This window comes from Pinus tabuliformis, chromosome 5_1 (genome assembly GCF_031772625.1).
Source record: "Pinus tabuliformis cultivar Carrire ecotype Pingquan chromosome 5_1, CPIR1, whole genome shotgun sequence".
Lineage (NCBI taxonomy): Eukaryota > Viridiplantae > Streptophyta > Pinopsida > Pinales > Pinaceae > Pinus > Pinus tabuliformis.
Window position 1 is genome coordinate 323,902,536 of NC_142305.1, and position 20,103 is coordinate 323,922,638.

Below are 20,103 nucleotides of genomic sequence, written 5' to 3' on the forward strand. Positions count from 1 at the left end.
TTGACTGCAGCCCCCATCGATACATAGCCGCGCAGATCTGAATAGATCTGCGGTTTTTGACTGCGGAAAACAGTGTATTTCACTGTAGGCGGACGCGTTAGAGGCAGCCAACCCGCAGCGTTCTCCGTTCTCCCACACCCTGGATCGCCTTCGGCCCCGGAGGCGGCCTTAGGGACCGATACGGCGGCAACCATGACTCTGTTCGAGCAAACCCTAGCCATTCCGCTCTCCTTGAATACAATACTTTCATAAGTATTATTTATCTATTGTAACCTTCTTTTTTTCAATTTCCTTTCCTAATTACAAAAAGTTAATAACAACACTCCATTCAGTTTTTATTTCCACATTCGAAGGGATTATATATATATATATATATATAGATATATGTATATTCTAAATTAAATGGATTTGCATTAAAATATTCTATCATATTTACCTTTTGCTGATCACATCAATGAAAAGCTTAAAAACTTGTTTATGTTATCTGGTAATAACTAAAATCATCACAAATGACGCTAAGTTTGGTTGAGATTTAAGGACGTACCACAATATTTAACATAAAATATATAACCGCGGTTTCTCATACTAAGTTTATGTCGTGAACAAACCAAGTATAGATTTTAATTGGAAATCAATAACTTTAATTGGAGATGAATCGGATCATTTACATTGTTTAATTTTTAAATGGTACGTGTGATGTTCCCAGCATCGGGTTTTGAAAACTTAGAAATCATCTTAAATTGAATTTTGAAGGTTAACCACTCTAATGGGGGGTTTAATTTTTAGTAAATAAAAATAATTTAAAAGTCAACGTTTGCCCTGATAATAAAATATTCCATTAATATATTATTTTTTTGGCACATGATGACAAAATAAAATGAAACTCTATACCAAACTAAAAACTAAAATCAAATGTCATGCTGAGATCACAAATTCAGTTAAAAACGAAAAGTACATTCCCTTCTCACGTCCACTATCCCTTGAGCAAACCCGAGGCTACAACTATTTATTGCCCGATAAGGTAAAGTGTCTACGAAGGATGCCAACTCCTTCCAAGCCAACGTGGGTAATCGCTTATAAAGGAAATCCGGGCAAACAAGTTCGTAGGAGAGATTTAGTGTATACGAGACGGAATGATACATGAAGGAGATTGATGAAAAGACACGTGGCATGAATCGCAACACACAAGCAAAAAGCCCAAGATGATAGGTTGTCCCTTCTTCACCTAATTCCACCTAATTTGAGTGATCAGTACTCTTGGATACGTTGTATTGAATATTAACTGGATTTAAAAGGTTTATACTACCTATTTGTCTTCCATAATAAAATACACATTATTTTGTAGGCAGTGTATGCAAAGTTTGTTTATTGGTAAAATTTATTTATTTTTGGTCAAATATGATAAGATTTTGGGTGAAGATGGTGCTGCAGATTGAAAATCATATATAGAAGATAGCCTCATGCAATCAAGAAAGAATTTATTAAACAGAGAAATGACTACAATCATGGGTCGTAAAGTGCGACTAAAGCATATGAAGAAAATGAATTGAAAAGAAGAGGTAAAGATCATTGCCATGGTTAGAGAGGTTTAGGCCGCAGCCGAGGAACTGAGAAGTTTAACAAAAGACGCAGAAGAATTTGGTGCAAGAGGGAGTGTCATGCAATAACAGGTTATGTCACAAACAAAGAAGTAAGCCGTAGATTTGAGAGTATATTAGCAAGACTCTGAGAGGAAAACAGAACTTGGAGAACCCCACTTAAAAGTGGATGATGGTTGTCAAGACCATAAAAGTGAAACCCATTATGAAAGCATGCATATGGATGAAGAAGATGCAACAAAGATTGCAGAGAGAGAAGCATGAGCCTCTGTGTGTGAAACAGAGCAAGAGCAACTAAATGCTCAAGTACTTCACTGTAATGTGGATGATATAGATGATGGTGAATCCCACTGTGATGAGACAAATGTGGATGATGACTGCAAAGTTATATGTGAATTGGTGAATCCCGCCACAACTTATAGATTTGGTGAAGTTGAAATTGTCGATGAAATTGACAATGAGAACATGCATGCTTGGATATCCCACCATAGTGTGGATGAAAATTATGTTGATGATATGTGTGCTTTCTTTTTTGAAACGGGGATTGATTGTGGCAATATGATAATTAAAGGTTGAAGTTGCCATTGTAGCAACAAAATATGAAGCAGTTGCAACTACTCATGTAGCAATGTGTCATCTAGCAGCAGTTGATGATCAAGAACATGATAAACTGATTAAAGAGTTTTTGATGAGAATATCCACTGACCACATAATAGTGGAAGATAGTTTCAGTGAAGTTGAAAAGAAGAAAGAGAAGGAAGAGGTAGAACAGGAAGCTCTCATTGAAGAGCATAATAAAGATGTTTTTAACGTTCTTTTTGAATATGTGGGTGTTCAGAATAACATGGGCAAAGAAGTTGAAAGCAAGGTTGTTAATAAATTTCATGCAGATTTGAAGCTCATTGAAGAAGGGATTCAGAAACCAATAGAACAAATTGATTCGAGTCTTAAAGAAGCAACTGAAATAAAAGAATTGAATGAAATGGTCAATAATGATCTTGAGTGCGCAGAATATAGTAAAATAGCAACAGTACCTGATGATGAAAGTGAAAAGAATGATATGAAAGACTAAGATGAATGCATTGAAACAATTTTCCAGCAATGGAGTCAAGAAGAAATAAGATTCTGCTATCCAGAAATATCACAGAAAGAAAGTCAGGAATATGAAACACAAGAACCAAAATAAAGAAAACACTTTGAAGATGTAATGTTGTGGCAGTAATCCATGGTTGAACGAATATTTGAAGATGAGGATGTAGCAAACAAGATCAAATTGTGTTTCAACACAAATTCAAGAAAAGTCAAAGGAAAATTGCAACAACAAGAAGTAAAGGAATATAGAGCCTACAACAAGAAATCGAAATAGAGAATGAAGCAATTTCGAGGACTTAAAATTTGAAAGAATAGAAAAAGAAAATGCAAAATTGTGAAAGTCTTGAGTCATTGTAAGCTTAGCAGACATAGTTGAGTCATGTTGAGTTATGTTTGAATTATGTTGAGTCATACGATGGTAATTAAGGGGGAGTGTTAGAAATTGTAATTACTTCCAAATGAGGGGTTGGCTAAAATTAGAGAGTGAGGGTTGTGTCAAGTCTAGTGATGGATGAAGAGTTAAGTGCAATCCATATTTAGAGTGTGAGTTAACTAAGTTAACTGTGTATGCATCTCGGGTTATTTTCCATTGACTAGTCGAAAATATTTAAATACCTTTCAATGGGTTCATTGTAAGAATCAAGTTTTGTGTGATCAATAGAAACTCATGTGTTTTGTGTTTTGTCTCTTTTACTTTTCCAACCAATGTATCAAGATCATCCCTAATGATCTTTAAAACTAATGAACTTTTCTGCCTTGAAGTATTTGATTTACATCACTGAGCTCATCGGTGGTACAGGTCGTGACGGAGTAGTGGAGAGATATTCATCGTTCCGAGTATCCTAATTCATTCCCGAGTGAGGTCCGATGCAAAGGACCACTATGAACCAACCCAACCTTATTGAGAGCAATTGATTGGTTGAATCACGATTTGTACATTCATTATAATAACCAATGGCTTATCATGTTTGGATTAAGACAAAACTAACACACAGAGTTACATCGGTTATAAATAGGATCAATGATAATATACATAGGTTTGCTGGTAAAACTCGTGCTTAAATATTTCAGGCATGGAGTTAAGTAGTTCCGTATAGGGTGGGCCGAGAGACCTGCATATACTACACAATGTCCGATTAAACCAGGTGGACGTTATACGCAGAGATTGAACATTATTGGACAAGAAGGAACCTTGTCGTGGCATGCTCGTCTCATGGATCCGAGCTACCATGCATGGACCTTTAGTGAAGCTTATATCCCTTTCCTAAACCCATGCAGAAATTCCAATTATAATAAGTTTACTGATGTTGTAGGTTTTGAGTATTATCTCAATTTCATTAAGCTTTAGTGAAGCTTATATCCCTTTCCTAAACCCATGCAGAAATTCCAATTATAATAAGTTTACTGATGTCGTAGGTTTTGAGTGGTATCTCAATTTCACTAATGTAAATGGAAATAAATAACCTTAATTGCAGATGAATCCACTGTGACGATTGGTGGGTATATTGATTTCTCAACTCTGAGGTTCTGAATCGGATCATTTACATTGGTTAAATCGGATGTTCCCAACATCAGGTTTTGAACACTTATGGAACCCAGCAGCTGAAATCATTTTAAAATTTGTGATCTATAAAATAATGCTAGCCCATCGTGATACAATAATCAAAATAATATACAATCCATCAACAAAATATGATTCGTATAGAATCGAGCGAAGTTCGAAATATGGAGAATTAATGAAACAAACGATGAAATTGAAAATCATTACTATTTATTTGTACACCATCATTTTAATTTCAACTTTCAAACGCAAAAGTCGTCGTGGCGACTTCTACGCACTGGATCCGGATCTGAAGAGTAAGCAGACCTAAGAAAAGTTGCAAAGACTAACACAACTGGAGAAATTTGATCAAACAAACGATGAAATTCAAAAGCTATGACTATTTATTTGTACACCATCATCATTATAATTTCAACTTTGAAACGCAAAAGTCGTCGTGGCGACTTTTACGCGCTGGCGTGGCTTATTCCAGTATATATTTATACTTATAAGTGCAATGCTGACTAAAACGCTGTCGTAATATCTCTACCGGGTTCACAACCACTGTTTGCAGTTTTCTTCAGAGAAGGCGCGTATCGATACGCTGTTGAATTCAGCCAATTCACAACCCTCTGGTCCACGTTCAAAGATGTTGCCAGTGCTCTCAGGGGAATATGAAATAAAGCTTCGCTGCTCGTCTGAAATCATATCATCAAAAACAATATGATATGATATAATCAATAACCCTCTGAAATATATTGTGGCTAAACATATAATTGGTGCAGGGAGGAAGGCATACCAAAGTTCCGGGATTTTCACTGTTAAGTGCCGACAAATACTCAGCTTCCACGCTTCCAACGTTGAGTTCAAAATGGAGTACACCTCTGGGAAATACGGTAATGTCCCCCGGGTAAAGAATATCAATGTGTGACGCACCTATAGAAAATCAATTTGAGTACTGATCATCAGATTACATACAGTTCATGGATGGCACGGTGTTGTTACTATGAAAAGAAAGGAAACGTGTTCACATTAACATAATTACCAGTGGTGTCAACGAAGCCAACTTGAAGGGGTCCGCCATACAAAAGAGAAAGAACTTCTGTAGCTCTTGGATGTGTATGGGGAAGGTTACTTCCACAGGGAACCATTTTAAACCTCACAATAGATAGCCCTTGTGTACTATAAAATCATTTAACACCATTAATTACGTATTATCAAAACCTATGTAGGCCACCATACAAACAAAATATTGTGCATCTACAAGCAAACAATATGTGAATATATTACCGGACTGCAGGAAAGTTTTGAGGATTGGTTGCAGCTCGAATCCCTCCAGTATCGCTACTAACGTCTCCATTTTGGAAAATGTTACGCAGAGTGAAGGTACTCAATCCCATCTCAAAATCTCTAACGGGATCCGGATCTGCCGAGTAAACAAACCTAAGAAAAGTAGCGAAGACTAACACAATTGAAATTAGGACTGCACTCGCCTTCATCTCGCAAGAAAGGAAACGATAACAGTAAATTAAGTATGAAAATGTGCTCAGAAACGAAACGATGTATTATTCTATTTGCTTGTTCAGATGTATACCTGCGTAATGTGTATTTATAGGCCTGAACCTTGAAATTGTCCTCCTCAATTTCTCAATGACACCATTGTTTATAATATCTCTAAATGCCAATGCCAGCAACTACTTTTATTAAAACACAAAATCACTGTCGATTATGCACGCGAAACCAACTATTGCTATTGAAACTTTCGCATTTGCTTGACGACACCGTATTTTAGAAATGTTGAATGAGACGGGTACAAATATGTGACGTGTGATGAAGAAGATGTTCACGAATTAATTAGTTCGCAACCAATGAAGATGTTTATAAGGAGTTCAACTTCTTGCTACTTTACTTGGTCATCATGTAATTAGTTCACAAGTAATGAAGATGTTATAATAGAGGGAGTTCAACTCCTTACTGGTTTACTTGGTCATCATATAATATAGGGAGTTTAACTTCTTACTGGTTTACTTGGTCACGATGTGCCTTATAAAGATGTTTATAAAATAAATTTGTAACTTTTATACAATTCTATAAATAATGCAGCTAATAAAATGTTTATAACGCAGGGATTTAGACTTAGTCACTCATAGTCACTGCATCACTGCATCAGGACTTTAGATTGTTATTACTTTATTTATGCAAAGTTTTAATTTTATGTTGTACGCTTTCATAGTATTAAATATTATATATAAATACTTTTGTTTTTATAAATGTAATTATTATTATTTTTAAATATTTTAATATTTTAAATATATGTATTTTCAAAATTATTTGTGTACAAATATATTTTGATATTGGTTATTTTGTTTTGCAGAGGAGTTTGCCATAGGTTTGTGATAATCATATGTGGTATTAAGTTATGTTTTTATGATAAGGTAAGTGTTTTGTAGTGATTTGTTATCATACCAACAAACTCTCCTAGGTTGTAAGAGATCTTTGGGAACATTACAAACTCAACAAAAATGTTGGATAAATGGTGGATGAATGAAAGAAATGTTACATATTCAAGCCAGATAACCACTCCTACTATGATTGATCCCAGACATGGGTGAATACTCCCAGGCTACAAGACTTTAGACCACCAATTACTCACAGTTTGAGGATAAGGTGATAATGTAGAAGACTGACCACACCAGCAGATGCACAGGACTCTGTGATGGCCGGCTGCAACCAGTTAAGAGGTCTGTAGATCTGTTTTCTAATACACAGACAGGATGACGACTCTCTAGCATTAAAACAACATAAACCTACAAACAGATTCAATGATACATGCTAAATCCTAACACAGAGGTGGGATGACAGCCCCTCTAATACTAAACATTAACAGCACATGAATAAATGTAAAACAGGCACAGCCTAGAACAAGAAGGAGAAGTGGAAAGTTAGCAATCAACAACAAAAGAAGCTTGTATTAGCTGGAAATGCAGACCAGAAGCTGCAGATTACATAGTAGTTACAGTCTCCTAAAGTTGAAGCTTACAACAGAATAACACTCATCAACCATATTACATCTTGTTTATCAGTATATATAGAATTTACTTACACAGGCTATGCGTGGAGGTGTCTTAATTGACCACCAACCACATTTACAATTAGATATCGGTCTCCTGCTACAATCTGAATGTTTTAATGAACAAAATGGCACTTTCTGCACTCTGGTGTACTCCTTGAACAGGTGGAATGTTTCATGAATAAATGTCCATAATTTCTAAATGAATTCAACTGCTTAAGACAGTACTTTCTCGTCCTCGGCCGTGCTGTTAGATGAATGTAGGTACCTGAGGAATTAATGTGCACACTTGCTGGATTATCTCTTCCTTCTTTGCGTGCATGAGTCAAGCCCAAAACAGTGAAAAACGCCTTGACAATGGAAAAAGAGCCGAGAATGAATGTTGGCCGTTGGATGGCTCAGATGGACGGCCTAGATCTAATGGCGGCGGGAAGCAATGGAAGACATAAAGACACAGGGATCAAAAATAGCCGTCAGATCGCAAAATTGGACGGTGAATATTAAATTATGAAGGCCATCTGGGAGAAATGAGGATGGATGATCGATGGCCATCGGATCACTGTTGGGCAGATCCGACGGCTGACAGGAGTAGAAGATGCGAGGGAGTTAACAGGCGGGGAGGCGGCGGTTTTGCGGACGGGCAGTTTCCCCACACCGCTTTTCGACAGAGGGAGGTTTATGTAAAGGCAGGAGAAATCTGGTTATATTACGCCGTGTGGCAAGTAGGTCTGGCGGGAAACCGCCTTCCCCGCTGCCTAACGGACGCGTAGTTTACGGGGTGAGAGCTTGCAAACAACGTTGGATTATGGCGACGGATGATCGGACGACAGACAAAAGGTAAAAGGTTAATGCACATATTTCGGATGATGTGACAGGTACGGGCCCGCCAAGTTATGTAATTTTTTATTATATGCGCGGTTAAAAAATGCAAGGTTATAAGGTTTAGCTTCGCGCCGGGACCAAAGGGAAAAATGGGTTATACAGGCTTTAATAATATTAAAATACAAAAATGCCCGGGAGTCGGTAAAAAGGACTTAAGCAGGGTTATCAGGGTTTATAATAGTGTTAAAGCACCATATGACCAGGGAGTTAGTAAAAGGGTTTAGGCGGGGTTTTGTGACCAAAACAGAGATAAAAGGGGTTTAAAGGAAAATAAGGGGAACTTATGAGGAATGGAGGAAACGAAGGTGGTAGGAGCTATACGGGAATAAGGAAAATGAAAGGGAGACATAAAATAAATAGCTGCAAACTCTCTACAACCCAAACTAGCATTTTCTGACCTGATTTAATCCATCAAATGTTACACACTATAGCAGAGCTAACACTGGCTCCTTCTGGGGATAAGATCAAAACTCTACAACAAGTCATTCCTCCTCTAAAAACCATCATCACCTGTATGGATTCCCTATTTAACAACATCAAATCCTACCATGGAAGGGATATGATGGATAGCGCAACAGATTTTGAAAAATTAAGATTGTCCAGAGCTAAACTCATTTCTAATCTGAATTTTCTTAAAAAAGGGGTTCTCAAAACTCTACAACAGGTCATTCCTCCTCTATCTAAGATCCTCCTTGTGAGGTCTCAAGAACCTACAGACCATTGCCTTTCCAGCTTAAAATAAGTTAACCAAAATTCCTAGTGTTTCATTGGGCATGGAGTCTACTTTGCCTGCACAAAACTGATAAAAAGAAAATATCTACAGCCTTTAAGGCCAAAGACCTTAGACAACATAAACTTTCAAAAACCGCCCATTAACTGGGCCATCAAAAACTGCTTCTCCTCCTATACTTTTCAGTATGAAGGTGTTGTTCCCTTGAACCTGTGAAATAATGAAACTCCTTGTCCATAAAGCATCAAATTTCCCATGATTGCCTTTCTTTTCCTTCAATGCATCCCATTTCAAAACCGAGTCTCCAACCTGAAAATTATTTGATTTTTCCTTTTTGTCAAAGGCTTCCTTAATCTTTCTCTGATGTGTTGCAGCCTTTTCAACCAGCTGTTATCTAACTTGATGTATTTCTGCCAAATTAGTTGTCCTCTTTGCCATGTCTTCTTCTTCATCCTGTTCTGTTTGAAGAAATTTTGCCACAGGGAGAGTTAGCTGAATTGGAAATACAACATCAATGCGATATACCAGGTTGAAAGGAGAATTCCCTGTGGATTTTTTAATGGTCACTCTGTCAGCCCATAGTGCATACTTGAGCTTTGAATCCCAATTCTTCTTATTGTCCTCTAACAACTTTTTAATTATCCTGATCAGACTTTTATTAGAGGATTCTGCTAGACCATTTCCCTGTGGATAATATGAGGTGGAATGAACAAGTTTAATGCCCATTGAATCACACATTTCCACCAATTCTTTAGCCCTGAAGGTTGTTGCATTATCTATGATTAGTTTATGTGGACAACCAAATCTGCTAAAGATATTTTCTATAAAAAACTTCATGACCACATTATGATCAACCTTCCTTGTAGGGACTGCTTGCATACACTTTGTAAAATAATCAGTGGCTACTAATATCCACCTGTGCTGGCCACTGGAATGTGGATTAATTTCCCCAATAAAATCCAAACTCCACTGCTGAAAAGGTCCTTTTCCATGAATTGGTTTTAGGGGCAGAGATTTCAACTATTGTTTTCCTTCAAATATTTGGCACCTGTCACAAGATTTAAGAAAAGAAAACACATTACAAAATAAAGTGGGCCAATAGTATCCAACTCTGAGAACTTTATAGGCTGTAGTTTTCCAATAATGGTGCCCTCCACACATGTTGTTATGAAATTGCTGCATAACTTCTTTTGACTGTTCTTTGTCCAGACACCTTAAAAATATTCCAGATGGATCCCTCCAGTAAAGCAAGTTTTCCATAATGTAATACTTTGCTGCTCTAAATTTTAAAGTTCTAGCTTGACTTTGAGTAAATCCTGAAGGGATCTCTAGCTTTAGCAAGAAATCAATTATTCCAGCATACCAGTTGCACGAAGCTAGATTTTCGGCCACTAATTGCTTTCTCTTTGCTTCAGCTGTTTCTTCCTTTTCTGCCTGACCATTTTTTGCATTTGCATATAGGAAATCAATGTCTAATGATCTGCAATTTTCCTTAGCTAATAACTTGGCAAGCCCCTGACCTCTGACCAACTTTGTGGGCTTCAGCTCTATATTAAATTCAATCATTTTAGCAATCCATTTTGCCCTTCTTCCATCAGCATCAGGTTGTGTTAGGACATCTTTTATTGTAGCAGAAGGCACATATGCAATTATTTTTGAATGTAAGATATAAACTCTGAAATCCTTTAAGGATTTAATAAGAGCATATGCCTGCTTTTATATAATATCATACCTCAGTTCAGCATCCCTCAAGTTCTTGCTGAAAAATGCCACTGGATGCTCTGAACCTTCTTCATCTGCCTGCAATAAAACAGCTGCAATGGTGTCTTCAGAGGCAAAAGAAAATACGTGGAACTCCTTGCTGTAATCTGGACTTATTAATGTGGGAGCCTCCATAATAGCCTTTTTGATGGAATCAAATGATTTTCTTACTGCATCAGTCCATCTTACCTCTGACCCTTTCTTCAACATGGAGGTTACATGCTTCACCAATTCTGCAAAATTCAGAATAAACCTCCTGACAAAATTAATTTTTCCCAGAAAGGACTGGATATCCTTCTTTGATCTAGGGACAGACAAAGTCTGAATTGCTTTGACTCTTTCTGGGTCAACTTGAACACCTGTAGTAGACACAATATTTCCTGACAGCTTGCCTTCATTTAAAGCAAATTGAGAATTTTTTGGGATTGACTGAAATTCCAAACCTTCTGCACTTCAAAAACACATTTTTCAAATGCTGCAAATGATTTTGATGGTTGTTGGAGTAAATTGTTATATCATCAAGGTAGATAAGCACAAATTTGTCCTTATCTCCCATAAATGCTATATCCATAACTCTCTGAAAGGTGGCTTCAGCATTCATCAGTACAAATGGCATTTTGGCATACATAAAAGTGCCCCAAGGAGTGGTAAATGCAGTCTTTTCTTGATCATCTGGGTGCACAGCAATCTGATTGAAGCCTAAAAGTCCATCCAAAAATGACGTCACTTTAGCTCGTGAGACCTTTTGTAGCAAATGCTCAATCTTTGGTAAGGGATAGTTATCTTTCTTGGATCATTTATTTAAATTTATGAAATCAACATACAGTCTGATTTCTCCACTCTTCTTCCTCACCACCACCAAATTAGCTACCCATTTAGAATATCTAAGAGGAACAATGATCTTGGCAGCCAACAATTTTTTTGATTTCATTTTCAATCAATGGAAGAACCATAGGGTTTATTGGTCTTAGCTTCTATTTGAAAGGAACAATGTGTTTCTCCAGAGGGATTGTATGCTTAATTATGTTCTTTTCATATGTTTTCAGATCACTATACTCCCAGGAAAACACATCAACAAATTGCCTCATTAAATTGTAGTACTCAACACTTTGATCAGTGGACAAATGAGTGGACAAATTTACATATTTAGGCTGACCTTGACTTCCTATATCATGCTTACAGACTGCAGATTGGTCTTCTTTCTGGGTAGCTTTGTAAGGCACATCATTCTGGTCAAACAGTCTTTCAAGAGGAATTAGGCCCTTAGGAATATGGTTACTAGGAAGCTGGACTATGTTGTATTTACCAATTTTATTTCTAAGCTGGGGCTAGGATTTTTCTTCTAAGGCATCATTCTCTTGGTCAATTTGCATTTCGGAAAACTCATCAATGACTTGCAAGAACCTACTCAACTCATCGTCATTTTCAAAAACTTTCCAATGCTGGACATTATCAGGCAAGGACGGTCTGTACATCATTTGGACTTCATAAACTAGTCTGGGAGGCAAAGGAGGTATAAATAGACTAGCAGAAATAGCAAGGGAATCAGCAAGATGATTCTGGGCTCTAGGGATGTATGAAATATAGAAATAATCAAAAGAGTCTCTGATTCTCCATACCTCATCTCTGTATGCTTTCAGCCTTGGGTGCTTTGCTTGAAATGTTTTATTGACTTGCTGTATAATTAAATCAACATCTCCAAACACCTTTATGCTTCTAATTCCTGTGTCTTTTGCTGCATTAAGGCCTAACAACAATGCTTCATACTCTGCTATGTTGTTTTTCACTTGGAAAACCAGCTTAAAAGACAGCGGAATGCTTTCTTTTTTTGGAGATACTAGCACCACCCCTGCCCCTACAGTCTCCTTGAAACATGCTCCATCAAAAAACATTTCCCAAACCTAACCTCCTTGCTCTTGCTCGACCTAAACTGTTGTTTTCCTGAGCTGCATTTCGGCCTTCTGAGATTCTTCTATTTGGACAATACATGCTCCAAAATCAGTGTCCACTACATAAATTGGATGATTTGTAGGATTCTTCTCATCAATAATGATGTATGCCAACTGTGCTTCTCTGTACAATCTCCTGCTTTCTCCTCCAAACACTAGGACAGTGGCATAAGATAAATCATTATGTAATGTCCCACCTAGTCTCTTAATCCAACCTCTGGACAACAGCATGCCAAACTTAGGAGGGACATCTGTTACCACAATATCCATCATCATGCTCTTCATGGGCAGCTGACTTAAGGTAATGGCCAGATCCTTAATCAATCCAAGACATTTCACCTTCCTTGAATCAAAAGAAAATAAATCATGATAGGGTCTAGTGATATCAAGCCCTAACTCTTCCATGACAGCTTTAGGCATTAAATTGTGGCTGGCACCCGTGTCTAGGAGGTAATTGTGGAGGATTTTGTCATGAATGGTCAATGAGACATAAAAAGATGGAGAATTATTATTAGCAGGTTCAATCATAGGGCTGAGCACAATGGCAGGTTTGTCATCTTGAAAATTAACAGAGTCAGTGGAGGTTTGTTTGGTTTCCAGCTCAAGGGCTTCAAGGATGGGCTTCCTAAATACTTCACTCTTCACTAACTCAACTAGAGGCAAAGATATTTTCAATTTTTGAACTTCCGAATCAAATTTGAAAGAAGAAGATGACTTATCAGAACTTTTTACTTCTTGAACTGGAGCTTTGAGGATGACTAGATCAGCTACTGGTCATCTTTGTTTGACATTCTGTGATTCTATTTGGACAACAACTTTTTGTGCAGAATTTTCTTTGAAATTCTTTACATTTGACCTCAGGTTATATCTCTGCTGTTGTTCACCAGATTGTAGAACAACTCCTCTATCCCACTCCTGACTGTTTGGCTACTGCAGCAATGATTGTTCATACTCAGCCAATGTAAAAAATGCAGCGCTGCCTTTATCTTCCATGTAGTGAATTTCATCCTCATCTTCTTCAAATTGTTCCTCCTCCATGACTATATTTTGGAAAGGAGTTTTGACTTTCTGATCTTCTTTTGAATCTTCACCCCTCTGCATTATTTGTAACTTCTCATTTGCTCTTCTAAATGGATTTGGATTTCTTGGAGAAAATGTGTTCTGCTACCTTGTTTTCCCTGAATTCTGCTCAACCTTTAGCTTAGAAATTTCAGCAGCCAATGACTCTATCATCTTGGTCATTTTATCTAATTTAGGCTCTGAAGATGATGCAGAAGAAGTAGAAGCCTGATTTCTTTGTCTTCTCCTGTCAGCTTGACTCTTTAGCTTCTCTGCAGCCATGATATTAGATTCTACTTCTAGGGCTGCATCCTGCATGTCTGCCAGTGTAGCACATCTCCTTTCTCTCAATAACAGGCAGAAATCAGAGTCAAAAGCATTGGCATAAGTGAGTTTGGCAGAGGTAGGAGTAGGCTTTACCTCAGCTAGTATCTTACTATACATTCGATTGAATCTTTTATTAAAATCAGGTATTGATTCCCCATTTTCCCTCTTCAAATTACCAAACTCAGTATGGTAATACAACAAGTCCTTTTTATCTCCCCATTGCTTCAAAAATGCATCATCTAATGCTTCAATATCTATTATAAATCTCTGGGGTAATTCTCTGAACCACTTCCTAGCCTCTCCATCAAGGCTCTGAACAAAAACTCTCATCCACACATCATTTTCACTTATATCTAAATTATCATCATAACTGTAAAAAGCTTCAAGGTGTTCTTCTGTTGTTACTCCCTCTGTTCCAGTGAATTTAGGCATATATTTTTTATATTCTCTCATAGACATAGGATTTAAAGGCATAGGCAATACCAATGGTCCATATCTGATAGCTACAATTCTTTCTATCCTCGTAGGTGCTTGTTGTCCTGCCATGATTGAAATATTTGGAAGAATACTAACAGATTGAGTGGTAGGGAGTAATGTGATGGATGGCAGAGATAAAGGGATGTTTTGGACTGAATGGGAAGCTTTCTCTAGACTGAGATTCAAAGGGGAACTAACTGCACAAGGGGCTGAACTAATCTCTGAAGATTTTTCCTTATTAATAGTGTTGTGCTCTAAATCTTCAAACTGTAAATCTTCAGCAATAACTTTATCTTTCAGAGATGAATGAGACTTCTTAGGCTTACCTGATCCTGATGTCCCTTTCTATGAAGATTTCTTCGATTTAGCAGTCCTCTCAGGTTTAGGCATTGGTTCAACTAGTGATTTCTGAGGATTTCTTCGAGTACGTCTCACAAACTGAGCTAGAACTTCGATGTGGAGTCGCCAAATGATGGTCTTCCTCCAATGGAGTCACCAGACAGATGATTACAACTAGAAACTATGTTTAAACCTCGTCTGTCATCAAAACTTGAAGCTGTGTCATTCTCCCAGGGAATCTGAGCTTCAATTCTCCTCTCCCCAGCAACGGCGCCAATTAATGTTATCACCCCATGAAACTCTCCTAGGTTGTATATCAGAGATTCTCAGGAACATTACAAACTCAACAAAAATGTTGGATAAATGGTGGATGAATGAAAGAAATGTTGCATATTCAAGCCAGATAACCACTCCTACTATGATTGACCCCGGACATGGGTGAACACCCCCAAATTACAAGGCTTTAGACCACCAATTACTCACAGTTTGAGGATAAGGTGATAATGTAGAAGACTGACCACACCAGCAGATGCACAAGACCCTGTGATGGCCGGCTATAACCAGTTAAGAGGTCTATAGATCTGTTTTCTAATACACAAACAGGATGACAACTCTCTGGCATTAAAACAATAGAAACCTGCAAACAGATTCAATGATACATGCTAAATCCTAACACAGAGGTGGGATGACAACCCTCTAATGCTAAACATTAATAGCACATGAGTAAATGTAAAACAGGCACAGCCTGGAACAAGAAGGAGAAGTGGAAAGTGAGTAATCAACAACAAAAGAAGCTTGTATTAGCTGGAAATGCAGACCAGAAGCTATAGGTTACATAGTAGTTACAGTCTCCAGAAGTTGAAGCTTACAATAGAATAACATTCATCAACCATATTGCATCTTGTTTTTCAGTATATATAGAATTTTCTTACACAGGCTATGCGTGGAGGTGTCTTAATTGACCACCAACCACATTTACAGTTAGATATGGGTCTTCTGCTACAATCTGAATGTTTTAATGAACAAAATGGCACTTTCTACACTCTGGTGTACTCCTTGAACAGGTGGAATGTTTCATGAATAAATGTCCATAACTGCTAAATGAATTCAACTGCTCGAGGCAGTACTTTCTCATCCTTGGCCGTGTTGTTACATGAATGCAGGTAGCTGAGGAATTAATGTGCACACTTGCTGGATTATCTCTTCCTTCTTCGCGTGCATGAGTCAAGCCCAAAACACTGAAAAAAGCCTTGAAAATGGACAAAGAGCCGAGAATGAACATTGGCTATTGGATGGCTCAGATGGATGGCCTAGATCTGATGGCGGGAAGAAATGGAAGACACAGAGGCGCAGGGATCAACAGCAGCCATCGGATCGCGAAATCGGACAACGGAGATTAAATTATGAAGGCCATTGGGGAGAAACGAGGATGGATGAGCGATGGCCGTCGGATCACTGTCAGGCAGATCCGACGGCTGACGGGAGCAGAAGATGCGAGGGAGTTAACGGGCGGGGAGGTGGCAGTTTTGTGGACGGGTAGTTTCCCCGCACCGCTTTTCGGCAGAGGGCGGTTTACGTACAGGCGGGAGCGATCCAATTATATTGCGCCGCGTGGTAAGTAGATATGGAGGGAAACTGCCTTCCCCGCTTCCTAACGGACGTGTAGTTTACGAGGTGAGAGCTTGCAAACAACATTGGATTATGGCAACGGATGATCGGACAACAGACAAAAGGTAAAAGGTTAACACACATATTTCGGATGATGTGACAGGTATGGGCCTGCCAAGTTATGTAATATTTTATTATATGCGCAGTTAAAAAATGCAAGGTTATAAGGTTTAGCTTCGCGCCGGGACCAAAGGGAAAAATGGGTTATACAGGCTTTAATGATATTAAAATACAAAAATGCCCGGGAGTCGGTAAAAAGGACTTAAGCAGGGTTATCGGGGTTTATAATAGTGTTAAAGCACCATATGACCAGGGAGTTAGTAAAAGGGTTTAGGCGGGGTTTTGTGACCAAAACAGGGATAAAAGGGGTTTAAAGGAAAATAAGGGGAACTTATGAGGAATGGAGGAAATGGAGGTGGCAGGAGCTATAAGGGAATAAGGCAAATGAAAGGGAGAGATAAAATAAACAGCTGCAAACTCTCTGCAACCCAAACCAGCACTGTCTGACCTGATTTAATCCATCAAATGTTGCACACTGTAGCAGAGCTAACATGATCCATGTGTTAGGATCAAGTAATTCACTTTTCTTTTCCAAGGTACTTTTTCTTTTTCTTAGGGTTCAGTCCAATCTTTTTTCGACCTACAAAATTGATAAGGTGGATTATGGGGAAATTTTGTATCACTACCGAACATTCAAATCATAGTATGATCACCTAGGTGGCACATTGATAGGGTTAAAGTGTGGTGAAATGTCTTTTGACGCTGCTTTGAGTGGATATGTAGTTATTATTATAGGCCTTTCAATAGGTCATTCATTTAATGTAGAGCACAATGAAGCAATCAAAGGAACTATCTTGAAGGTGTTTTTACCACCCAACTATAATGGTGTTCTACTCTCAAATGCTCCTCCCTCTATTGTTTTTTCACTCCCTTTGGATCTACAAGAAGACAACAACACATTCAAGAAATATCTGTTAATTGTGGATTTTGATCTCTCTATAGGCCCCAGGCCTAGTATAATGGGTATAAGAGTGAAGCCTAGGAAGGTCATAATGGTGGAAAAAAAGGACATGAGGTTTGAAGAAATTCCTTCTCTAGTGAACAAAGCTCTGGTTGGTATATTTTGTGACAAATGTGTCATTGATGCTACATTGAAGAACTAATTATTTCACTCATGGGTGTTGATGCTAGGGTATTCTCCTACATTCCACAATTTATTCAAAGGATTGCTTTGCTTCCTGTTAAATTCAAGGCAAGATTGTTAGAAAATTCTACAAATGACTAGTCATAAGATCCCTTTGGATTAATTTTGCAATTGTGGACAATAGACTTCCAACCTCTCAAAGTTCTTGTAGTTGTTCAACAAGTGTGGGATATTCTACCAGGCCTCCCCTTTCACTTTTGGTTTGAAGCTACCTTGAAAGCAATCGAGGACAAGTTAGGTTGATTTGCAGGTCTTAACCCAAATTGGGATTCAAGGCCAGATAGAAGGTGAACTTGGGTCTTGGTCAAAGTGGACTACGAGAGAGTTTATTCAAAGAGATTGATATGATATGTAATGTCTTTTTATGGTTCTAGAAAGTTCACTATTATAAGCTTCCCTTTGGTTGCTTCAGTTGTCATGATGTCAAATATTTTTAGACCAGTCTTCGTAGGTGGTTCCCATGGCAAGATTTAGAAGAAGGAGTGGGTTAAGATTAAGAATGACTTTGTCTCATAGGTTTCAAATGTGCTTTCCTTAGTTCTTACTACAAAGTATGCTTTCTCTACAACTCCAATTGTTGATCAAGCAGCAAAGGCATCAGATGCGAACAAGTTCTCCTTTCTCTTTCATTCTCCATTTATCAATGTTTTTTCTGCAAATGGAAAGAAGCATGTGGTTTATGTTCCCCTATTGTTGTTTTAGTCTTAGGTGGGCACCAGCTAGACACCTATTTCAACCTCTTTAAATCCTATTTTTTCTCCTCTGGATTCATTGGAGGGAAGAACGGGGATCCCTATCCCCTTGTCACTTTGGATAAGGTCTCTCTCCCACAAATTTCCAATGTTGTTAGGTCCAAAGTTAGGTTAAAATAAGATTACTTATTCAAAGGTGTTCTATATCTCGATTCTCCTCTACCTAAACTTATGGGGTAAAAATCCCATTTTCTAAAAATGTAGCAAGACACGATGTATGATACAAAGAAAGGTAATTATGCAACTATCTCTAGTTCTTTTGGAGTAGGAAAATATCTCATTCAAGTTCCACCATGATTTTTCTATCATTCAATGCTCGAGGGTTAAGAGGTGTCCATGAGAAAATATCCCTCAAAAGGCTCATTTGAAAAGTGTTGACGGTGTTGGAAATCTCTCAACTAAGGAGATATCCCTGATATGGAGTCCCAACTAGACCTCACACTGTTTGGTGTAGGAGTCCCATCCGGTATCAAGGCATGTTTCCCAACTCCTTAAAGATTTGCCTTGGCTCTAGCTTTCAGCACTTGAGAGTGATGCAATGGTATCTTCGAACAACAAGGTGAGTGTGCCTAGTGAGTGCGCAACACAACTGTGTCTAGGTTCTCTTATTGCAAAAGGGGGGAGAAAAATGAGCCTCTATGTGAGAGGTAATAGTACCACCCAGGAAGAGACACGCATGAAATAGAAGGATTTGTCTAACATCCAGCAGAATAGTCCACAGAGGATTCAACGGTTGTTACAAGTAATGAACAAGGAGAGATTCGTTTAACATCCAATGGAATAGTCAACAGTGAATGTGACAGTCATTATAATATATAAGGAAGGTAAGGTCTGCCTAGTACCCCGTGAAATAGTCCACAAGAATGAGACAATAATAACAACCATTACAACAATTACAACACATTCTCAACAAGATAAGCACTAAAATAACTGAAATAGTTCAACTATATTAGTACATGTGAAAGCAAACATGAAGTACAAATGTCCACAGAATAGTATTACAAACATTCATGAGTCATGCATGAAGAATGTGTTGGCCTTAAAAGGCTTCTATTATTAAGTAAAAGTTCCAACACACATATTTACATTGTACATCACTAGCTCTAGTGGTGGGACATTGGATCCAGTCCTTGCTCCTCAAAGAGCTAGTTGATATCTCTAACGCCTTGCAGGAGGAGCCAAGGTAAAAATTCCTTTGCTCATACATTGAGGGGGTATATATAACCAAGGGTGATGCTTCCCCTTTGTGAGTCTTTGACTATCCTCATGATTTTTCAACTTCCTATGACTTTTCAACTTACATGACTCTATATTCTTTTGTGTCCATTGGACTTTTACTTTACAATACATTTGATTTACAATATACATGGACCACAATAGTGATGTCGCATATGACATCTCACGACATGACTTGACATGACACTGACGATGTGAACTGGATTGATGATGTGACAATGTCAAGTCATTATTGCTGCTGAGTGATGGATGTCTTCTTGGATATGCTTTGTCTTCTCCTATGCATAGCTTGATGATACAGGGTCTTCAATGGTCTTTGGTCTTTGAAAGTAGTTGAAAACTTGCATCCCTTTCCTTGCTCTTGGTAGGTCCACTCATTTGTTCAACTACAAATGAGTCTTTAGGCATACTTCCATCCT

General features: G+C 38.1%; 1 protein-coding gene across 1 annotated transcript; it reads right to left on the reverse strand.

The window, feature by feature from the left end:
• Nucleotides 1-4,463: 4,463 nt before the first annotated feature.
• LOC149164668 (germin-like protein subfamily 1 member 7) lies at nucleotides 4,464-5,799 on the reverse strand. Its single transcript, XM_089430956.1, has 4 exons — nucleotides 5,521-5,799; nucleotides 5,276-5,412; nucleotides 5,030-5,166; nucleotides 4,464-4,928 (listed from the first exon to the last, which is right to left on the reverse strand). The coding sequence occupies exons 1-4, from the start codon at nucleotides 5,727-5,729 to the stop codon at nucleotides 4,755-4,757; spliced, it is 657 nt and encodes a 218-aa protein (XP_089287082.1). The 5' UTR covers nucleotides 5,730-5,799; the 3' UTR covers nucleotides 4,464-4,754.
• Between the last annotated feature and the right edge of the window lie 14,304 nt (nucleotides 5,800-20,103).